Source organism: Gigantopelta aegis, chromosome 9 (genome assembly GCF_016097555.1).
Source record: "Gigantopelta aegis isolate Gae_Host chromosome 9, Gae_host_genome, whole genome shotgun sequence".
Classification (NCBI taxonomy): Eukaryota; Metazoa; Mollusca; class Gastropoda; order Neomphalida; family Peltospiridae; genus Gigantopelta; species Gigantopelta aegis.
The window spans coordinates 37,136,416-37,154,902 of NC_054707.1; the positions used below are offsets into that span (position 1 = coordinate 37,136,416).

The 18,487-nt window shown below is 36.2% G+C and overlaps 1 protein-coding gene across 2 annotated transcripts in view; it reads right to left on the reverse strand.

Annotated features, from left to right (window-relative positions):
• Positions 1-542: 542 nt before the first annotated feature.
• The window catches only part of LOC121381904 (protein SPT2 homolog), a 19,371-nt gene continuing 1,426 nt past the window's right edge, over positions 543-18,487 (reverse strand). Inside the window, exons 2-6 of one of the 2 annotated variants that reach the window (XM_041511308.1) lie at positions 13,919-13,949; positions 9,866-12,250; positions 9,011-9,158; positions 6,413-6,487; positions 543-1,755 (exon numbers count right to left, since the gene is read on the reverse strand). In XM_041511308.1, coding sequence (XP_041367242.1) covers positions 1,659-1,755; positions 6,413-6,487; positions 9,011-9,158; positions 9,866-12,250; positions 13,919-13,949 — 2,736 coding nt within the window. In that variant the 3' untranslated portion in view covers positions 543-1,658. Of the gene's footprint in view, positions 1,756-6,412; positions 6,488-9,010; positions 9,159-9,865; positions 12,251-13,885; positions 13,950-18,487 lie in introns of both variants that reach the window. The other variant, XM_041511307.1, reaches the window with a different exon arrangement.

The following is an 18,487-nucleotide window of genomic DNA, read 5'->3' on the forward strand; positions in this document are numbered from 1 at the left end:
AGTTTATATTTAAGAGCATAAACATAAATCAGATTCAGTTTTTTCTTGATCTTGATCTTGATCTTAAGATTTATCTTTGCAAAAAAATTATTTTTTAGAAAATTAAACCAGAGATTGGTGGAATTTTTCACGAAAACTGAATGTGTCACTGCATTTAAAAAAAAGAAGAGATACCACCAATCTTTATGTGAACGAAATGCTTGATAAGCATCAGAATTCTGCTTCTGATACTGCTTGAGAATGATAACACCCATTTCCCTAAGGCATAAAAGCAGTAAATTGTCTTTACCAAATAAAATATTTGTTAAAAAAAATAAAAGTTGTTTTTAAGAAGCATAGTCAAGAGTTGACATAATACTAATTGTTATGCATATCTGAATTATTCACAAGTCATGTGTGTCAGAAATACCACAATTCACACACATATCAGGGCTTGAACTTAAGAATTTGTTTCCCACGGCAATTTTTAAAAGAATTGCAAAGGGTGAAACAGTCCACCAACAGCAATTATGAGCCTGCCTATGGCATTTTTTTTTTTTTTTTTTTTTAAATGTGCAAATGTTAAATATTGGCTGATAATGTACACCAGGTGTATACATTTCGCCACTGTTGAGGAGCTCTACCGATGGCACAAAAGTGTCATCGATGATGCTCTCTACCTACCTCCATTAAATTGGAGCCTAGCATATAATTGAAAAGCGATGTTTAAGCTGAAACCGTGTCTGACTGTAGTACTGAATAAATGTTCGGTCGTCTTTGGGAGAAGAGACTCAACTTTACAGCCCAAAACTATCTCAACTATTTACTCTTGTGTTTACCCTAAGTGGTAGTTTACAATCATTAATAATTCTGAAAGCTCCCTTAGTCTTTTCATTTCAATAAAACAAGACAAAATGTGGCAATGAAAGTACTTCATGGGCATCAGAAGTTGGGAGGGGCACATCCTCCTTCCCCCGAATTCTGAAAATAATGCTTCCCCCATTTAAAAATTAAATTGATATACATATATATATATATATATATATATATAGTTGCCCACCCACCCTCCCCCCTCCCAATCCCCAAATGCTGTAATCCTATGCCTATGTACTCAAAGTTCTAACTGATGTTTTACTGCCAAGATAACCTGGAACAATAATTAAGAAAATTATTAAGAAACCTGTTACCGTTTACCCAAAATTCCAGCATAGAGTATAATGACTTTATGTACAAGAGTGGTGTGGCCTTGTAAACCCAGGAGATATACAACATGTACATTGTAAGGTTTCTCAATCAGTAATTTTGTTCTATTAATGATTGTAACTCTTTTATGTGCTTAAAATTCTTTACATTTGAACACAGAAATTTAACTGAATTATATATACTGAATTCCATTAAAAACACATTAGTCAGAATGGTATTTTTGAAATGGATATCATAATCTTTTTAAAGTACATATATTTAACCTATTTTGTATAACTGGGTGTATTCTGGTAGACAATATATAATCCAAAAACTGTATGCAAGGGTTAAGAGTTATAGGGTGTTTTATATAGCAACATCGCACATGCAATAGCAATCAATTGGTTGCTGCATTCCCAATGGGTTTCAGTATATCTGGTGGTCAAACCAAAATATGCAACTATGACTATGCTCCTTAAAACAAGGTTGTGCTAATCTCAAATTCTTCTTATTTTCTTCTTCATCATCTTCTGTTTGAACTCTTCTTCCTCCCTCTTCATGTCTTCTAAATCCTCCAACAGACCAATTTTAGCACTGAAATACAATAAAATACAGTTATAGATTGAACTGGTAAATATTTTTAAAAGCTTTCAAATATTATCACAGAAATTCAATTTGTATATCTTTATTCCATGTTTTTAAAAGTCAGATAATGCATAATGTACAGTGATGACTTTTAGATTAAATGTTGATTTTCAAAATATAAATTCCATTAATTTTAAGTAACCCTGTAGACTAACAACTGAAATCTTTTAGAACAGTAATCAGTGATGTGATACCGATTTAAAAATAAAAGATGAAATGATTTTTATATGTTAAAACTATATATCATACAGATAGTTAAATAAAGGCCATTTTTTTTCCACATTTCAAGTCATATATACCCTTGTAGTAGTTTACTTTGTAAAATGTATTTCGTGCGAAAAAAAAGAAAAAGCTTACCAATCTCATCCCTGAATAATGAAAATTATCTATGGACCATAACTTTTCCACAAAAAAAAGAAGTTAATCGGGTTGAGTTTTTTTTGTAAACAATACCACTAGAGCACATTGATTAATTAACCATGGACAGACCGGCCTCGGTGGTGTAGTGGTTATGCCATCGGACATCTGGCTGGTAGGTACTGGGTTCGTATCCCACCTGAGGCAATTGGGGATTTTTCATGCCAGTACCAGCTCCAACCCAGAGTGAGTGCACCACTAGGCTCAATGGGTAGGTGTAAGGCCACATACACCGAGTTTCTCCCCACTTCACGGGTGTGATTATGGGTGTGTCTCCCAAGTGTATGACCCCACATAGGGGATGATTACCCAGCATGCACTGCAGGTTCGGGTGATACCGAGATAGCTCAACAGCAAGCGTAGAGCACGGACCTGTCAAGTAGCCCCATACCGAAATGGAAATACTGCGGCTTCACCATTCATCATCCGTGTTTGTAATGTCCAAAACAAATAAATTTGTCTCTGTGTTAAATGTTTGTGGCGTTAACCATGGACAGGGACAGAAACAGGTTTTGAGTAGCCGTAAAATCTACTAAACACCCCAAAACATCCAGATGTTTTTCCAAAACATCCAGATGTAAGAAGACCTGGTCCCGAAAGATCGGTGGCATGTCACAAACCCTGCAATGAAGGAAATGTTTTATTTAACGACGCACTCAACACATTTTATTTACGGTTATATGGCGTCAGACATATGGTTAAGGACCACACAGATATTGAGAGGGGAAACCCACTGCTGCCACTTCATGGGCTACTCTTTCCGATTAGCAGCAAGGGATATTTTATGTGCACCATCCCACAGACAGGATAGCACATGCCACAGTCTTTGTTACACCAATTGTGGAGCACTGGCTGGAATGAGAAATAGCCCAATAGGCCCACTGACGGGGATCGAACACGCATCAGGCGAGCACTGTACCACTGACCTACGTCCAGCCCACAAAACCCTACAAGAGTTAAGCAGCTAATATCGAGTGTTTACTCTCATTCTTTCCACTACTGGTGTGAAGAATGAATTTGGAAAAGAAACAAGAGTGGACATGAAATTGAAAACTAATGGGTTTTTTCTGTTACCCTGCTTTGAGGGAACCTTACTAACCTCACTGGTGTTAATTTCATGTTGCTGCATTTGTGTTTAATCATTTATTACTGTGTTCTTCTTACAGGAGGTTTAAACTTTTATGAACTCAGGGCATACAATTTGATTTTTTTTTAGACAACCAATATGTCATTCGTGTGGTTTTAGTGTTTACACGAACAATTTTCTTCAGTAATTCAGAGACAAATGAAAAGGTTAATGGACAATACTAAACAAACGAGAATCTAAGATGAGCAGTTTTTGTAGCTTTTCTCCATCAAATTTTCTATCATAAATACAAAAATATACCTTTTGTTTGCTAGGACTAACTTGAAAGAGGCCAGGCCAAAATAAAAATTAAGTTTGTTTGTCCTAACCCGACAGACCCTCTTTTGGCGAAGAATGTTTTTGGCTGTTCTTTTAATATTTAACCAATTTCAACTGAGGCTTAAACTAGTATAATATTGATCTGTAGATGATATGTGTCAAACATTTTAAAACCTCGATATAATTTAACAAAAATTATGTAAAATGCTATTCACAGTAACGACAACACGATTTTACCGGGACAGTGGCATGAGATCTTGCACACTACGGCGCATGTTTGTAACACATGGTACATGCTCTTGTGACAGGCAAAATGGATTTTAAACTAAATCAATCTAACAATAGCTACACAGATACCTTCGCATGAGCCACATGAGTCTATGTATTGGAATGCTTTGAGTCACAAAGTTAGTATTGGCGGTTATTTTGTCCAGCACTAGGTACAGTCACTAGAATGCCATCGCCTTCAGTCCGAAAAAGGTGTCGAACTCTGTGGAGAATCCGTAATCGGCCGACTTATTCCAATTGGCTTGGAATAGCGGTGAGAGAAATTTTTAAGACACCCGTATATAATTTTTTTAACATATTTTGTTTTCATCAATGTCATTATTGTGTCGTTGGGGTGGGACATAAATCAGTGGTACAACACTCGCCTGATGACCCATTCCAGCCAGTGCTCCACAACTGGTTAACAAAGGCTGTGGTATGTACTATCCTGTCTGAAGGATGATGCATATAAAAAATCCCTTGCTGCTAATGGAAAAAGAGTAGCCCATGAAGTGACGACAGCAGGTTTCCTCTCTCAATGTCTGTGTGGTGCTTAACCATATGTCCAACGCTATATAACCATATATAAAATGTGTTGAGTGCATCGTTCAATGAAACATTTCCTTCCTGTATCGTGACATCAGGAGTTTGAGAATTTCAGCAAGTTTCCGTAAATTGTAAATATACTCTGTCAAAAAAGAAACACATAGGGAAAGAAAAAAAGTTTGATTTTACAAAATATCGGGTTTTTTTACAATGGTGCTGAATGACCATGTTTGTTAATGTTCCTTGAATGGGACAGCATGCTCAAATGCATCCTAAACAAATTTAACGCATGCTGTGCGACAATTGCAGGAAATCGGCGTGAAATGGTCAGATTTTGGCGAATGCACTTGAAACTCGGGGAAAAGATTGGGGTAGTGATGGGTATTTAGAGCTGCAATGCTCGCAATCATGCCTCATTTCCATTTTGACATAGACGGGTTACAAGATGCCAAAACTAAGCTTGTCGAATCAAAACACTGCAATACGCCGCCTCCAGTTAGGTGAATCGCAGTCAGCAGTCGCATGCCACATGCCACATGAACGTTCATCGGAGCACCATTTCACGTCTCTGGGACAGTTTCAATCAGCTGAAGACCGGCCCAGAAGTGGAAGACCTCGCATAACAACTGCAGCACAAGATCGCTACATCCGGGTTCTGCACTTGCGTCATCGAACTGCCACAGCAACGAACACTGCTGGACGCATACCTGGTTTGAGAAGGGTGTCTGCACAAACCATTGGGAACCGACTTTGAGAAGCTGTTTTACTGGCTAGAAGACCATATGTTGCCGAGTATGGTTCAGCGACGAGTCACGTTTCCTTCTACAGTGACGTGATGGACGACAACATGTTTACAGATGCCGCAATGAACATTTTGCCATCAACTGCGTCACCCAAGTTGACAGATTCGGTGGAGGGAGTATCATGATGTGGGGAGCCATCTCATACACTGGTAGAAGTGAACTTGTGTTCATACAAGGCAACCTGACAGCTGTACGCTACCGGGATGAAATTCTTCCTGTCACATGCTTCCCATTTTGGATCGACAGAGAGAACTCTTTCAGCAGGACAATACCAGGCCGCATACGGCACGTGTAACAATGGATTTCCTACAGAATGAGAAAATTAATGTGCTACCATGGCCATCAAGATCGCCAGATCTCAACCCCATTAAACATCTATGGGACGAACTGGACAGATGTGTACACCAGCGTGACCCGGAGCCTCAGACGCTTCTGCAACTGTCACATGCACTGCAGTGCCCGGATTCAGAGACTCATTCAGTCTATGCCAAGGAGATGTCGTGCAGTGTTTGCTGCTGCTGGTGGCCACACAAGGTACTGATTTCAGCGCCCTCGTGCAACACTGTTTGGTGACTGTGATACGATCATAAATAACAAAATTATGCCACTTTGTATTTAAGAGATAATTCAATGAACATTTCATCTATGCATTTCTTTTTTGACAGAGTATATGTCAGTGGCGTGCTAACATAGATAGTATTTTATAAAGAAAGTAGACTGTGATCATGAAGGAAATAGCAGGACACGTTGAACGATGGAGGAAAGGCTGGTTAGAACATCACCAACAAGCACATATGACGTATCTAGGTTAGAGATTCCCATTACATGCAGTTTTCCAAAACATTGACGATATTAGCCAACACACGTTTGTTTGGATTTTCTGACCAGCGATTACAGCTTTTGTACGAACAATCCGTCGTTTATGTTGATATTAGTTTTGCTTAACTGGCAGACGAACGACAAAATCGTGCATTCCAAATTATATGCACTTTGAACTTTTAGCAAATTTACATTTTTATTTTTTATTTATTGTGATAAAAGAGGGGGTGGGTATTTACATGTATGAGTAAGGGCCTAAGTTTTCAAATGTCTTGAAATGAGAGGGGGGCTAATTCAAAGATGTGGGTTTATTTCCATTCAAATACGGTAGCAATATGAACAATTTTACCTTCTGGCTTCCTCTTTCATCAGCGATGCGTAGCTGCTCTCCATGTTGTCCACATCACCATCATCGTCACGGTACCTGACAGTAAACAAGTGGTTTTTTTTAAAACATGAAACAGAAGGAATATCTACTTAATGATACCCTAGAACATTTTAAAGTATAGCTATTTGTTATCTAACACATAGTTATTTCGACTCATGGCTACTTCTGCAGAAAAGTAACAGGGGAGCTTTTATTTGCATTTCCCACAAACAGGACAGCATATACCATGGCTTTTGATGTTTAAATTTCCATCAGACTTATAAGTTTAATTAAGAGCTGACCTGACAGGAATAATGAAGATAAACATCAAGTATTCCATGAATGGGATGAAACGGGAGAAATTTATTTTGGTTGGATGATTAAGACAGATTAGAGAGATTTGAGTCTAAAGCAGATGATCACAAAGGTGAAATAGACAAAACAATGCAACCAAATACATGTAGTTTGATACGCACTTATCACAGAAATGAGCTGAGATAAAAATTTGTTAACAGCTGCCAACAGTTGCTAATAACCCATTAAAAACACGTACCCAGATCAGGGTTTCTGCCAGAGGGTAAAACAGGTATGGCGCCATACCCAAACATGTTGCTTCTTCTTTTTTTTAAGTTAACAATTTGACAAAATTAATGACTCTTATCACTACTGTATGATTTTTCTTAACCCTAACCCTAAATTTATCCCATTTTCTTTCTAGGGGAGGCCCCTCATACCCCCTGTTGATTGTGATTGCATTTAATTCCATAGTGCAATACCCAAAGATTTCTTTCTGGCAGAAACACTGCCGATCTACCGAGTCCAATAGACACACAATTAAATGGACATGCCTAACACAGTATATCGAGTATACCACAATATAAGTTTTGAACAATACGTATCGCAATACTTTTATTTTAGCGTACTGGTATTTTTCGCTTATATATTTTGCATGTGTGTCAGTGCACACGTATATATAATATTTTTAAACAAAAAATTACTAGTTTAAGAAAAGAAACAATAACAACTCATTTGTTCGGAAATGAATTTTGATTGACTGGTGTATCATTTCATTGAGTTATACAAAATATGCATGAAATTAGAACACTTTATAAATTACAATAATCGAGAATTAGTCTTTACAATATATTGTGGTACATATTGTAATTCAGTTTCCTGTATAGCAATATCAGGGCTAGCTCTGCCACTCGCCAATCTAGTACATACCACTGTATTTTACTGAGTGTGGTCATACAATGATCTATAACCAATCATTCACTTGTGTACATACAATCTAGTACATACCACTGTATTTTACTGAGTGTGGTCATACAATGATCTATAACCCATCATTCACTTGTGTACATACAATCTAGTACATACTACTGTATTTTACTGAGTGTGGTCATACATTGTGATCATACAATGAGCTCTAACCCATCATTCATTGTGTACATAAATAATAAAACCTAGTACATACTATTTTACCGAGTGTGTTACCACCAATAAAATATGATTAAATATCACTATGTCTGCACTTAAAGAGTAGTATGTACATGAAGTGCATATTAACTAACCGTGTCAGTGATTTATATCAACATATTTTATTGGTGGTAACAGACCACAGAGCCATTAATTACTGGTCATAAAACATTGGATTAATTATCATTTGCTTTCAATGACAAGTGCCAGTGAGATAATTTATTGTAGCATTAAACAATTATAGTGACTGTTTAAAGCAAAATGATAAACTGTGTCACTTGTCATATGACATGTCTCAGTCTGTCTCCACTTGGGTACTTTAACTAGATCTTCAGTTACATATATATTACATTATATTGTTAAATGCAATCAAAATAAAGTTTTATGTCGGGGTAAATATAACATAAAAACTACATATTTATTTATGAATTTAAAAACTATTTTTAGACATGATAAAATTTTATATAACACCTTACAAGAATGAATTCATTTATTTTATTTGTCACACTTGAAAAAGCTTGCTTGTTTAGTTTGAGCAAATCAAAGGTTAGGAATAAAGACAATTTCACCCACTCTTCTTATAAAATTACAGAATAAAAACACCAAAAGGTTAAAACGGTGTGAGATATTGGCTTTATTCTCAGTGTGTGATTTTGGTTTAAAACATTTAAGTGTCATAAGGACTCCCTGTTTGCAAATCTTGAGAGCCCGCCAACCCAGCAAGCCCTGCCATGCGTCTTCAGTGGAACAGAAGATACACTAGATGTTTTGCATGAAATCATGGAAAAAGATTGCTATTCAAGACTGTGGTTTCCTATGATTTTGATATATATGTTGACTGTGTCATTTCGAGGAATCGATGTTATTTGTACAAATAATTTTTATGAGCCATGCAGGCTCTTATGTTAGCCAAGCTAGAGAGTCCTGTATGATTTTTGCAAGCCTTGGGCTCCCAGACTCTCCGCAAAATCACACACTGAGCCTGTTCAGGATAAATGGGAAATTCTGCTCAGCAATCCTCACAGAGTTCCCCATTCTTAAAGGTACCTTAAAAACATCAAGCCAATACCCTATACCATTAACCTGTTAGTCTCTGTTTACCTGTTCCTGTCATATCCAAATATCTGTTTGATGTATTTAGAGTAATCGAGGTCCGACGGGTCTTCAATGTCGTCATCATCGTCATCGATGAAGCCAGCCATGTCCTCGTCCTCACTTTCAGAATCTATAATCTGCCTCTTCCTCGACACTACAACCGCAAAACAAAAACCAACTGTAGGATTGTTTAAATGTACATGTTCAGTTGTCTATTAATCTTTCAGCTACCTTTTTGTATCTATAGGCAGATTATGATGGCTAATTAAAACAATTATAGTGACATTGTTTATATGGCACATACAGATACATAAACAAAGTGATACATGTACCTTTGGACTAGATTTCAACAGAACATATATATATTTTTACATTGTTATTTCCATTTCAATTTACAGTATACTGAAATGTTTTTTTGCTTTGGTAAAAAACCAGGACAATGGGGGAATTCTGATAACCTACAACATTAACCTATTATTCTCTAAATATGAAGAAGTCAAAACCAAAAAAAGTCTGTTATGGATTTTATATTGGGAGCATCACATTGGGGGGACGGGGAGGGAGAGTACCTACACTGTCTATGAGTGTTAATTCCTGCTTTTACATATTTTATGAGAAACAGGCAAACGTAATAGGTAGTGTGTGGATAGGTGTAATTGATATAACTTTATAAGGATCGTACATCCATGGCTATGCCTGTTCAAAGAGTATTACTACATTTATATAACAGTACAATCAATTAATCAACCAAACATTTGACTTCATCCACTAAAGGCCCATCTTGCAGACATCTTCCGAGTTCAAGTGAAATGGGTCTCAAAAAACCTTGGTGCATGTTTGTACATATTCATGTCTATGTACCTGGTTTGGGAGTTTTCTTCTTGATCTCTCCATATATTCTATCCCACGGGTTACTAGCCGGAGGTGCTGCAGCTTTCTTCGGCTTCTCTTCCTCCGGTGACGAAGGTCCACAAATCAACACCTTCTCATGCACTGAATCATAGTTGTTTCTATCACTGGGGTCACCTTTGCCATTTGACCTCTCCACATCTCTCCTGTCACCAGACGACAAACTCTTATGCTTGGAATCATGCACATTACCTTTGTCCCTGTGTACCTTATTATTGGTTTCACGGTTTTTGAATTCTTGACCTTTGCCCTTTAACCTATTAACTTCCTTCTCGCTCATTCTTACATTATGGCTGCTTTGTGAATGTTTGTCCCTCGGAGCCAGTTTACCAACATCAGCTTGTTTGTGATTTCTTTCAGCAGTTTTAACGACTGGTTTGCCATGATTATTTTCCACTACTCTGCTACTGGATACTTTGTGCTGATTAGATCCTGAAAAGGACTTCGTTGCCATCTTGTTTTCAGAATATTTATGTACTGCATTTAAAAATGACTTTGATGATGATTTCTTATCCGAAGACACTTCATGTTTGGTATTGAAGGATTTCTGGCTTTGCATTTTAGGATGGCCAGATGGTTTTGCACTGCTAGACGAAGACTGGCTATGGCTTGATGAGATTTTTGCATGATTACTAGCAGATTGTCCATGTTTTGAAGTGAATGTTACATGATTAGTACCAGAGTGTTTATGATCTGAAGATGATTTTACCGAATTAACAGAAGAATGACTATGGCCTGAAGAGGATTTTACATGACTAGATGCAGAAGAGCTATGATTTGAAGGCACAGACTTTCCATGATTTGAAGACAAGGACTTGTTGTTATGACTTGAACTGGCTTTTGCACTATTGGATAAATGATCTGAAGACGATTTTTTATGAGACCCAGACTGTCCATGGACCGAAGACACCGTAACTTCAGGCTTACGATGTTCAGAAGATCCGGCATAGATGGAACTGGATGAATGTTTTGTTGAAGGAACTCTGGCATCTGATGACTTGTTATGTAATCCTGAAGATTTAGAAATCTTTTTAACATCAGATGACCTTCCATCTGAAGATGACTTATGTACTGAACCATCACCCAATTTTGAAGGACCAGAAGGTCTTGCTACCTTTGAATCCGAAGAGGATGAAATTTTAGGTTTTTTACTTACATTGGAATAACCATCAGATGAAGAATGCTTAGAATGTGTGCTCTGTCTTGCCGAATTACCCACAGATAAGTTATTTTCCTTTGAATGAGATGCTACTTTCTTTGAGACACTGTCGGAATTAGAAGATGATTTGCTCACTTGGTTTGATGATGAAGAATGTGACACTTTTTTCTGACCACTAGAATCAGATATTTTCGGAACCGTAAACCCACCCTTATGTCTGTCAGAACTGTGACTCGTTTTCTCTGATTGTTTACACAGACTTGTCTTTTCGTGTCCTGGTATGGGCCTTTTCTGAGAAATCATCGAAGAGTGTTCCTTTTTAGGAATTCCCAATTTGTGTTCTGGTTTCGAAATGGCAGGTGAACGGTCTCTAACAGAATTAATAGACGGTCTGGAACTGGATGCAGAAAGTGAAGCACTATTTTTCTTTGCCACCTTCCTATCGTCATCTGAACTGTCCTCGTCTGATGACCGATGCTTTACCGCAGACGGCGGTTTGCCTATGCCATGCTTAACCCAATCCTTGTATTCTTTGCTATTTATCCTTTCCAACCTGTCCTTCTCAAACTGAGACATCGGCCGTTGTTCGGGTTTCTTTTTTTTCTGAATTGGTTTTTTAAGAACATCCACAGTTTCGTGTTGCTTCTGCTCTGCCATTTTTAAAATGTCTGCAAAATTTACAGGTGGCGGCATTGGACGATTAAATTTCTTAATCTTGGGCTTCTTCGGTTTTTCCAGGTTCGGTTTGGGCTTGACAGATACAACATCTTCATCTGCTTCATTGTCGCTGATACTGTGTGTTCTTTTCCTGTCGGTAGCAGAAGAAGAAAGTTTTCCATGTTTTGTTGTTTTGTCTTGTGCAGTCTTCTTGCTATCCTGAGACTTCTTGCCAAACTGTTCCTCCCAGACTTTCCTCTTCTCTCTGATCATTTCTTCCCTTCTCTCTTGCTTCAGTCTTTCTTTCTCTTCCTTCTCTTTATGTTCTTCTTCCTCTAATCTCCTTTTAATTTCTTCTGCTTTCTTTCTCATTGCATCTCTCTTCTGCTGCTTCATCTTCTCCTCGAATTCCGCCCATTTGTCATTCTGCCCGACTTTAGCTCCACGAGCAGGTTTGAAAGTGTGAGTCATTGACTCTACTATTACTGCCTTTTTCTTATCATTAGTCTTCCGTACAGCACCTAAAAACATGAGAATATAGAAAATTGTATACTACAAATTATAAACATAGCTACAGAGGCCTATGCTACTTCCAGTTAGGACTTTAATCGTGAAAACAGAATATAAAGTAACCAGTATTCAACTTGTTTTCTAATGTTCCCCTGTATTAGAATTTGAGTCTGTCTTCATGCATTTATAACTTTAATTATGATTTACATATAATGTTACAGGTGTTTAGGGGCCTTTCACAACTGTCAATAAAAGAATAGTCTGTTTTGCCAACACCCTCCACCCTTCTAAAAGTGTACATCAAAAATGTTGATCCCACCCCTCAAATAAAACAAACACACACAGCCAATGCAGAGGGGTATACATGAGTTGTTCAATACAGTAACATACATATAAGCAGAGTAAAAACTAAATCAAAACCCCTTAATACATGTAAATAAATGCAGTAAGTACATACATGTACATAAAAAATATGTATATAATATTATGTATTGGTCAAATATAAAATTATGCTACTCGGCCATTTTGACAATAAAATAGTAATTAACTAGTATACAAAGGAACCTCATAACTAAATAAAATGAATAAATACAATATTTCTAAAATAAATCTCAAAGTAAAAATGTTGATTTTGCAAGGGATATTGTAAAAAAAAAAAATAATAATAATAATAATGATTTTTAAATGTTGATCTTACAAAGGATATTATACTGACATTTTTGTGGGTTTTTTTTTTTTTTTTTTTAAACGTGTATGCTAATAGTACTCCATCTAGCCTACAGTCATACACTAGATGAAATGTGGATACCTAATCTGTGAACAGCCCCTTAAATGATAAATAAAATAAACACCCTGCTAAGACCAGAACACAATATTTAGAGTTAAAAGAATGAATCTAAATTTTATATCAAACAATGCTTAATTTCCCTGCCAGGACTTCTGGACAAATTTCAGGGAAGGAAAACCTACATGTAGATGGCTGATTGTGAGTACCTGACCACAAATAATCTATAAAAAGGGACTAACCTCAGTTTGTAGCCATTTAAAAGGTTTTCAGCAAATAAGATATTTTTTACATTATCAAAATTACAATTTACCTACCTTTTCTTGCATAGAATAGGACTATCTCTATAACCAATGCATTTTTTGGACATCATAACGTTCTGTTATATCTCAATATAAATTTTTGTCTAAAATAATTTTATATACAAATGTACAAATTTATTATTTCTTCCAACAGCTAAAAGACATTGTAAATAATTCAGCTAAAGGTGATTCTAAATGTATTTATCTGTATCGTGCTTTATGTTTAAACATGTTAAAATAAGATGCTAACTAGTGTTTTAAAAAACATGAAAAAGTGGCATGTATATTTATTTTGTGGGGGAACAAACAGAAGTCTTACCTGGTCTAAAAACTCAGGATAGTCCCTTTAATAGAGTGTATATACCTATATTCCAATAAACATGAAGGGCCGAATTTACGAAGCCCGTTTTTTCTTTAAACACAGGTGTTTAAGCACTGTAAATGTATGTAGTTACATGCGTGCAAGACATAAACTCAACTGGCCTTGTAAATTCGTCCCATAATATCCAGGTTAGATATCTATGTTATTGTACATGTACTGCTTTGTGCAATCCACATACCTACACTAATACTCCTTTCTCCGTTTGTTTTACCTTTGTTTTTCTGTGCACCATCATCAGTTTTCTGTGAAAAACAAAAACACAGTCATGACATTTTTTTAAAAACAATTTTTAAAGAATAAAAGAGTAATAGTATAGTCCTGAGTGTCTGTGCCCAACAGTGTGTGACAAACAGAACTCATATTGTATACTTAATAATACATGCAATAAGTTGATTAAAGTGCTTAATCTTTATACCATACGTAGTATGTGCTGTTTGTCTGTGGGAAAGTAAATCTAATATAAGATTCCTTGCTGCAAATGGGGAAAATGTAGCAGATTTCTTCTCAAAACTATGCCTGAAAAAAATAACTTTAGTAATGAATAATGTTTAGTGGTAAACAGTATTCGACAAATGTTTGAGAAAGTCACTAGCCTTCCCAGACATTTTGGCTAGTGCCCCATATAATAGTAATTACAGTCGATAATTTCCACTAGCCCAGACCAAACATTCACTAGTTCGGACCGAGAGTTAGTGTATTTGTCAAAACTTGCAGTAAATGGTCAGAACATGACCAGGATGTATCCATTTTAATAAGGGGGGGGGGGGGAGCAGATCTACATGTAGCTCGGTACAGCACTCCCCTCGGGTGCTTTGGTCGAATGATCGATCCAACTCCCTCAGTGGATCCATTTCTGTGACTGGTTTTCCCCCTAATTCTACAAGTGATACAAAAAATAACTTTAGTAATGAATAATTTTTAGTGGTAAACAGTGTTCGACAAATGTTTGAGAAAGTCACTAGCCTTCCCAGACAGTGATACAAAAGGCTGTGATATGTGCTATCCTGTCTGTGTGAATGCGTATATATACATGTAACAGATCCCTTGCTGCTAATAGAAAAATGTAGACATTTTCTCTGAAGACTGTTACAATTACCAAATGTTTAACATCCAACAGCCTATGATTAATGAATGTGGTCTAGTGGTGCCATTATATATATAAAAGAAACTAACTTTATCTACGATATAATATATATATTAATATTTTCTGTTCATTTTACCAAACAATGGGGGGAGAGGGCATACACATATAGACTAGTGTGGGTTGCCCCACCTCTCCCAATATAAAATCCTGGCTATCTGTAGAGAATCTGGTAAAATATTTATTACATGAAGAAATACAGGGCTAGTTCTGTGTCAGCAGACAATATCAACAAATTAATTATCTATTAATCTTCAAAAATTGCAGAAATCCTGTTATATTGTAACAAAAGATAAATTATAACATGAAATTATTTCGCCAAATTAAAATAAAATGTGTCAGTTGTTATTAAAATTATTCACAACTTGCGAATTTGGTGAGTCAAATCTAGCCCTGAAATAATACCAAGCATGGCACTTCCATATCAAAGGCAACTCTGATTTATGACATTTGTGCAAAAATTACTATCTACATGTATTCCCAATAAATGAATATATATATATATACTTTTATTTAGTGTACATTTGCTATGTGGTGTACACTCAATGTCGAGGTTGAAACATTGTAGGGTACAAAACAAAATGCAATACATTAAAAGGACATACCCTAGTTTTAACTTAAAACACTAAGGTATATTTTTTACTATTAGAGCTGTTTTTGGTACATGTAACTGAAATCATACTTAGATTTTATTGTTTAGATTATCCATTTCCATACATTCTAAGTGTTTTTAGTCATCCTGGTGTTTTTAATATCACAAAATGCATTTCTCATATTTTTAAAAACACATATGCGTCTGAGACGTAACAGTTATGGAGTCAAGTTTTAGTCTATTTTTTAGGGTATTTCACCATTTCAAAGTCACAGACTCATGTTTCACTCAGTTGTAACTTTATCCAAATGTGTTACAGGTTTGTAGATTAACTAAATGGAGCTACACATTTTACTGTACCGGCTGGATGGTTTGAAATCTAAAATAAGAGTCTCCACTCAATAGCACTGGCTACAAATAAAAAGTATTATCCATTTGTGAAATAACATACATGTATGTATGTATCGTATGTAACACAGAGTAATCAAAAGTCCAGTTGTGACACTCAAATTTTTCGGAAGTTCACGAGCACGTGTACTAGTTTGAAATGATGTTACATTTATCAATATATGGTCCATACAGAGAACTGTACGTAAAACATCTTATTCTTTTTTTTTTTTTTACATTGATCAATTCATTTTCATTTCATTTTCATTTCAACTGATTTTCGTGCTTATATCTAATTAAGGTTCAAGCATACTGTCTTGGACACACACCTCAGCTGTCCAGGACAGTGGTTTAGTTGTTAATTGTTAGTCACTATATAGTGGTTAGTGAGAGAGAAGAGGGTATAGTGGTCTTACACCTACCCATTGAGTCATTGAAACTCGCTCTAGGTGGGAGCCGGTACTGGGCTGCAATCCCTGTACCTACCAGTCTTATGTCCGATGGCGTAATAAAATCAATAAAAAAAACACTTTATATATCGGACCAGAGATGGGAATTACCAAACAAGTACGAAGAGCATGACTGTCCATTACATTGGCAGTATGCCAAAAGTGAGATCTATTTAAAAAAAAGTTTTTTTTAAAGGCAAATGACTTTGGCAGTAGACTAGTCTCCACGAGTACTCGGGCACAGGCCGAGACTAGCAAGACTCAAGTCCATACACAGGACTCGAGTACCCGTACAAGTGAGACAATGTAGAGCATTAATTTCACCAGTAACTAATCAGATTAAAAGGAAAAATTAGTGCATGATCATAATATTATTATGATCGTCCACTAGTTTTTCTTTTTAATCTCGCCGTCCGTCCGTCACAATACTGAACATATCAACTTGTTTCTAAATGCAATACAATGGTATGATTTGGCATTCATGTACAGCGCTGGAATTAAGATGCATAATGCTATTTTACTTTATTCCGTAAGTCTAATTATCATCTAGTAAGTGGAGGGTACTCGGGTCCAGGTAAGTTGGACCCTTGAGTATTTGAGTCCCTCCAATAGACATACATATATATACAACTAATATATATATATATATATATCAGGGGTTCAAAAATCCCATCGCCAGACGCCCGTGCCAAGTGGAATTTTCATGCCGGGCAAGTAATTATGTTAACTGCATATGCCCGATGACAAGTGACTATATAATTAACACCTAAAACTTTTTTTGTTTTGTTTTTTTGTTACAAATCTCGGTAAAACCTTTGGAAAGAGTTCCGATCGTTCGAGCATTTACATAGCTCTAAGGAGAACTAACTCTAAATGGTAGAACAATCGGAACTCTTGCCAACGCGTTAACACCAAAACGAAAAACAATGTGTTGAAAAGTTCAATAACAACTTTAAAGTTATTCCTCTTTTACTATCGAATAAGATCGGTAATTTCCGCCACTGAACGTTTGACTGAATTCGTACAAGTAATCGGTTCGATGATCTTCAAACTTGGAAATAGCGTCCAATACGCTTTACAGCTTATGTATAGGGGAATGTCCTCGTAACTCTCCATTCCTGAAAAATAATGGAGACGAGTCCCATTATTTTTCAGGAATGGAGAGTTACGAGGACATTCCCCTACTTAAAATACACCACTGAGTAATAAGTTTATGTGAATATATGTTAGTATGGAAATTAACACTAATGATTTTAGTGGGTTAATTAAGTAGGGTTTCATCTCTCCATTACTGAAAAATAATGGAGCGTTGAGACAATACTGTGACTTCGCAGGTGTATTTTAAATAAAAATAAAATATACATGCCTTGTGAATGCAATCAAAATGTTTAATCCTTACAAAAATTGTCATATTCAAATTATATTAGACGTTATCGCGGTGGACTCTGGAATCTACTCTTTGAAAATGAACGGGGGGTAAAGCACGTTTATAATTTCTGAGTTCACTTGAACAAAGCATAAATATTATGAACTGTATTCTTATAAACGTTGCAAGATATTTTAGTTTAGATATCATAAACCTTGTAGCAAAAACATACTTAATGTTTTTCAGTACTTTGCAAATGTAAATCTATGTCCATGTAAAATGAACGGGTAAGGTGAAGTTAGATTTCATTAGCCCTACGTCAAAATCATGACAAGTTAGATTTCATTAGCCCTACGCCATAATCATGATGGTGCGATGCTCTCTAAGCATACATGAATATATTAATTTTTTCTGCTTTATTAATAGTTTTTAACAAATAAATTATGCTCAATAAATTAAAAATACAAGGCTGCAATCGATGTACACCCCGTCCCCTTCTGTTGTTTTACCAAACATGCAGTTTTTAAAAACATAAACAGAGCTCATGTTTACTTTGAGCCCAGCCACGGCTGTTTGCGAGACTTTTCTCAGCTATAAACAGGGTAAAAACATCCCAGAGAAGTGTTTTGGGGCAGAGAATGTTAAATATTATACTCACAATAATGACACATGGGCCAAAATTCATAAACATTTTTCAACCAATGCCAGCCATAAAAGAATGGCTCACAAGTGGAAAGGGTTCTCGCCACATCCACGGCCACTAATACATACATCGACACAATAATTATGTTGAGATGAACAAGTGGACACTACCAAACAAATAAAGTTTAAATCAACAAATGGAA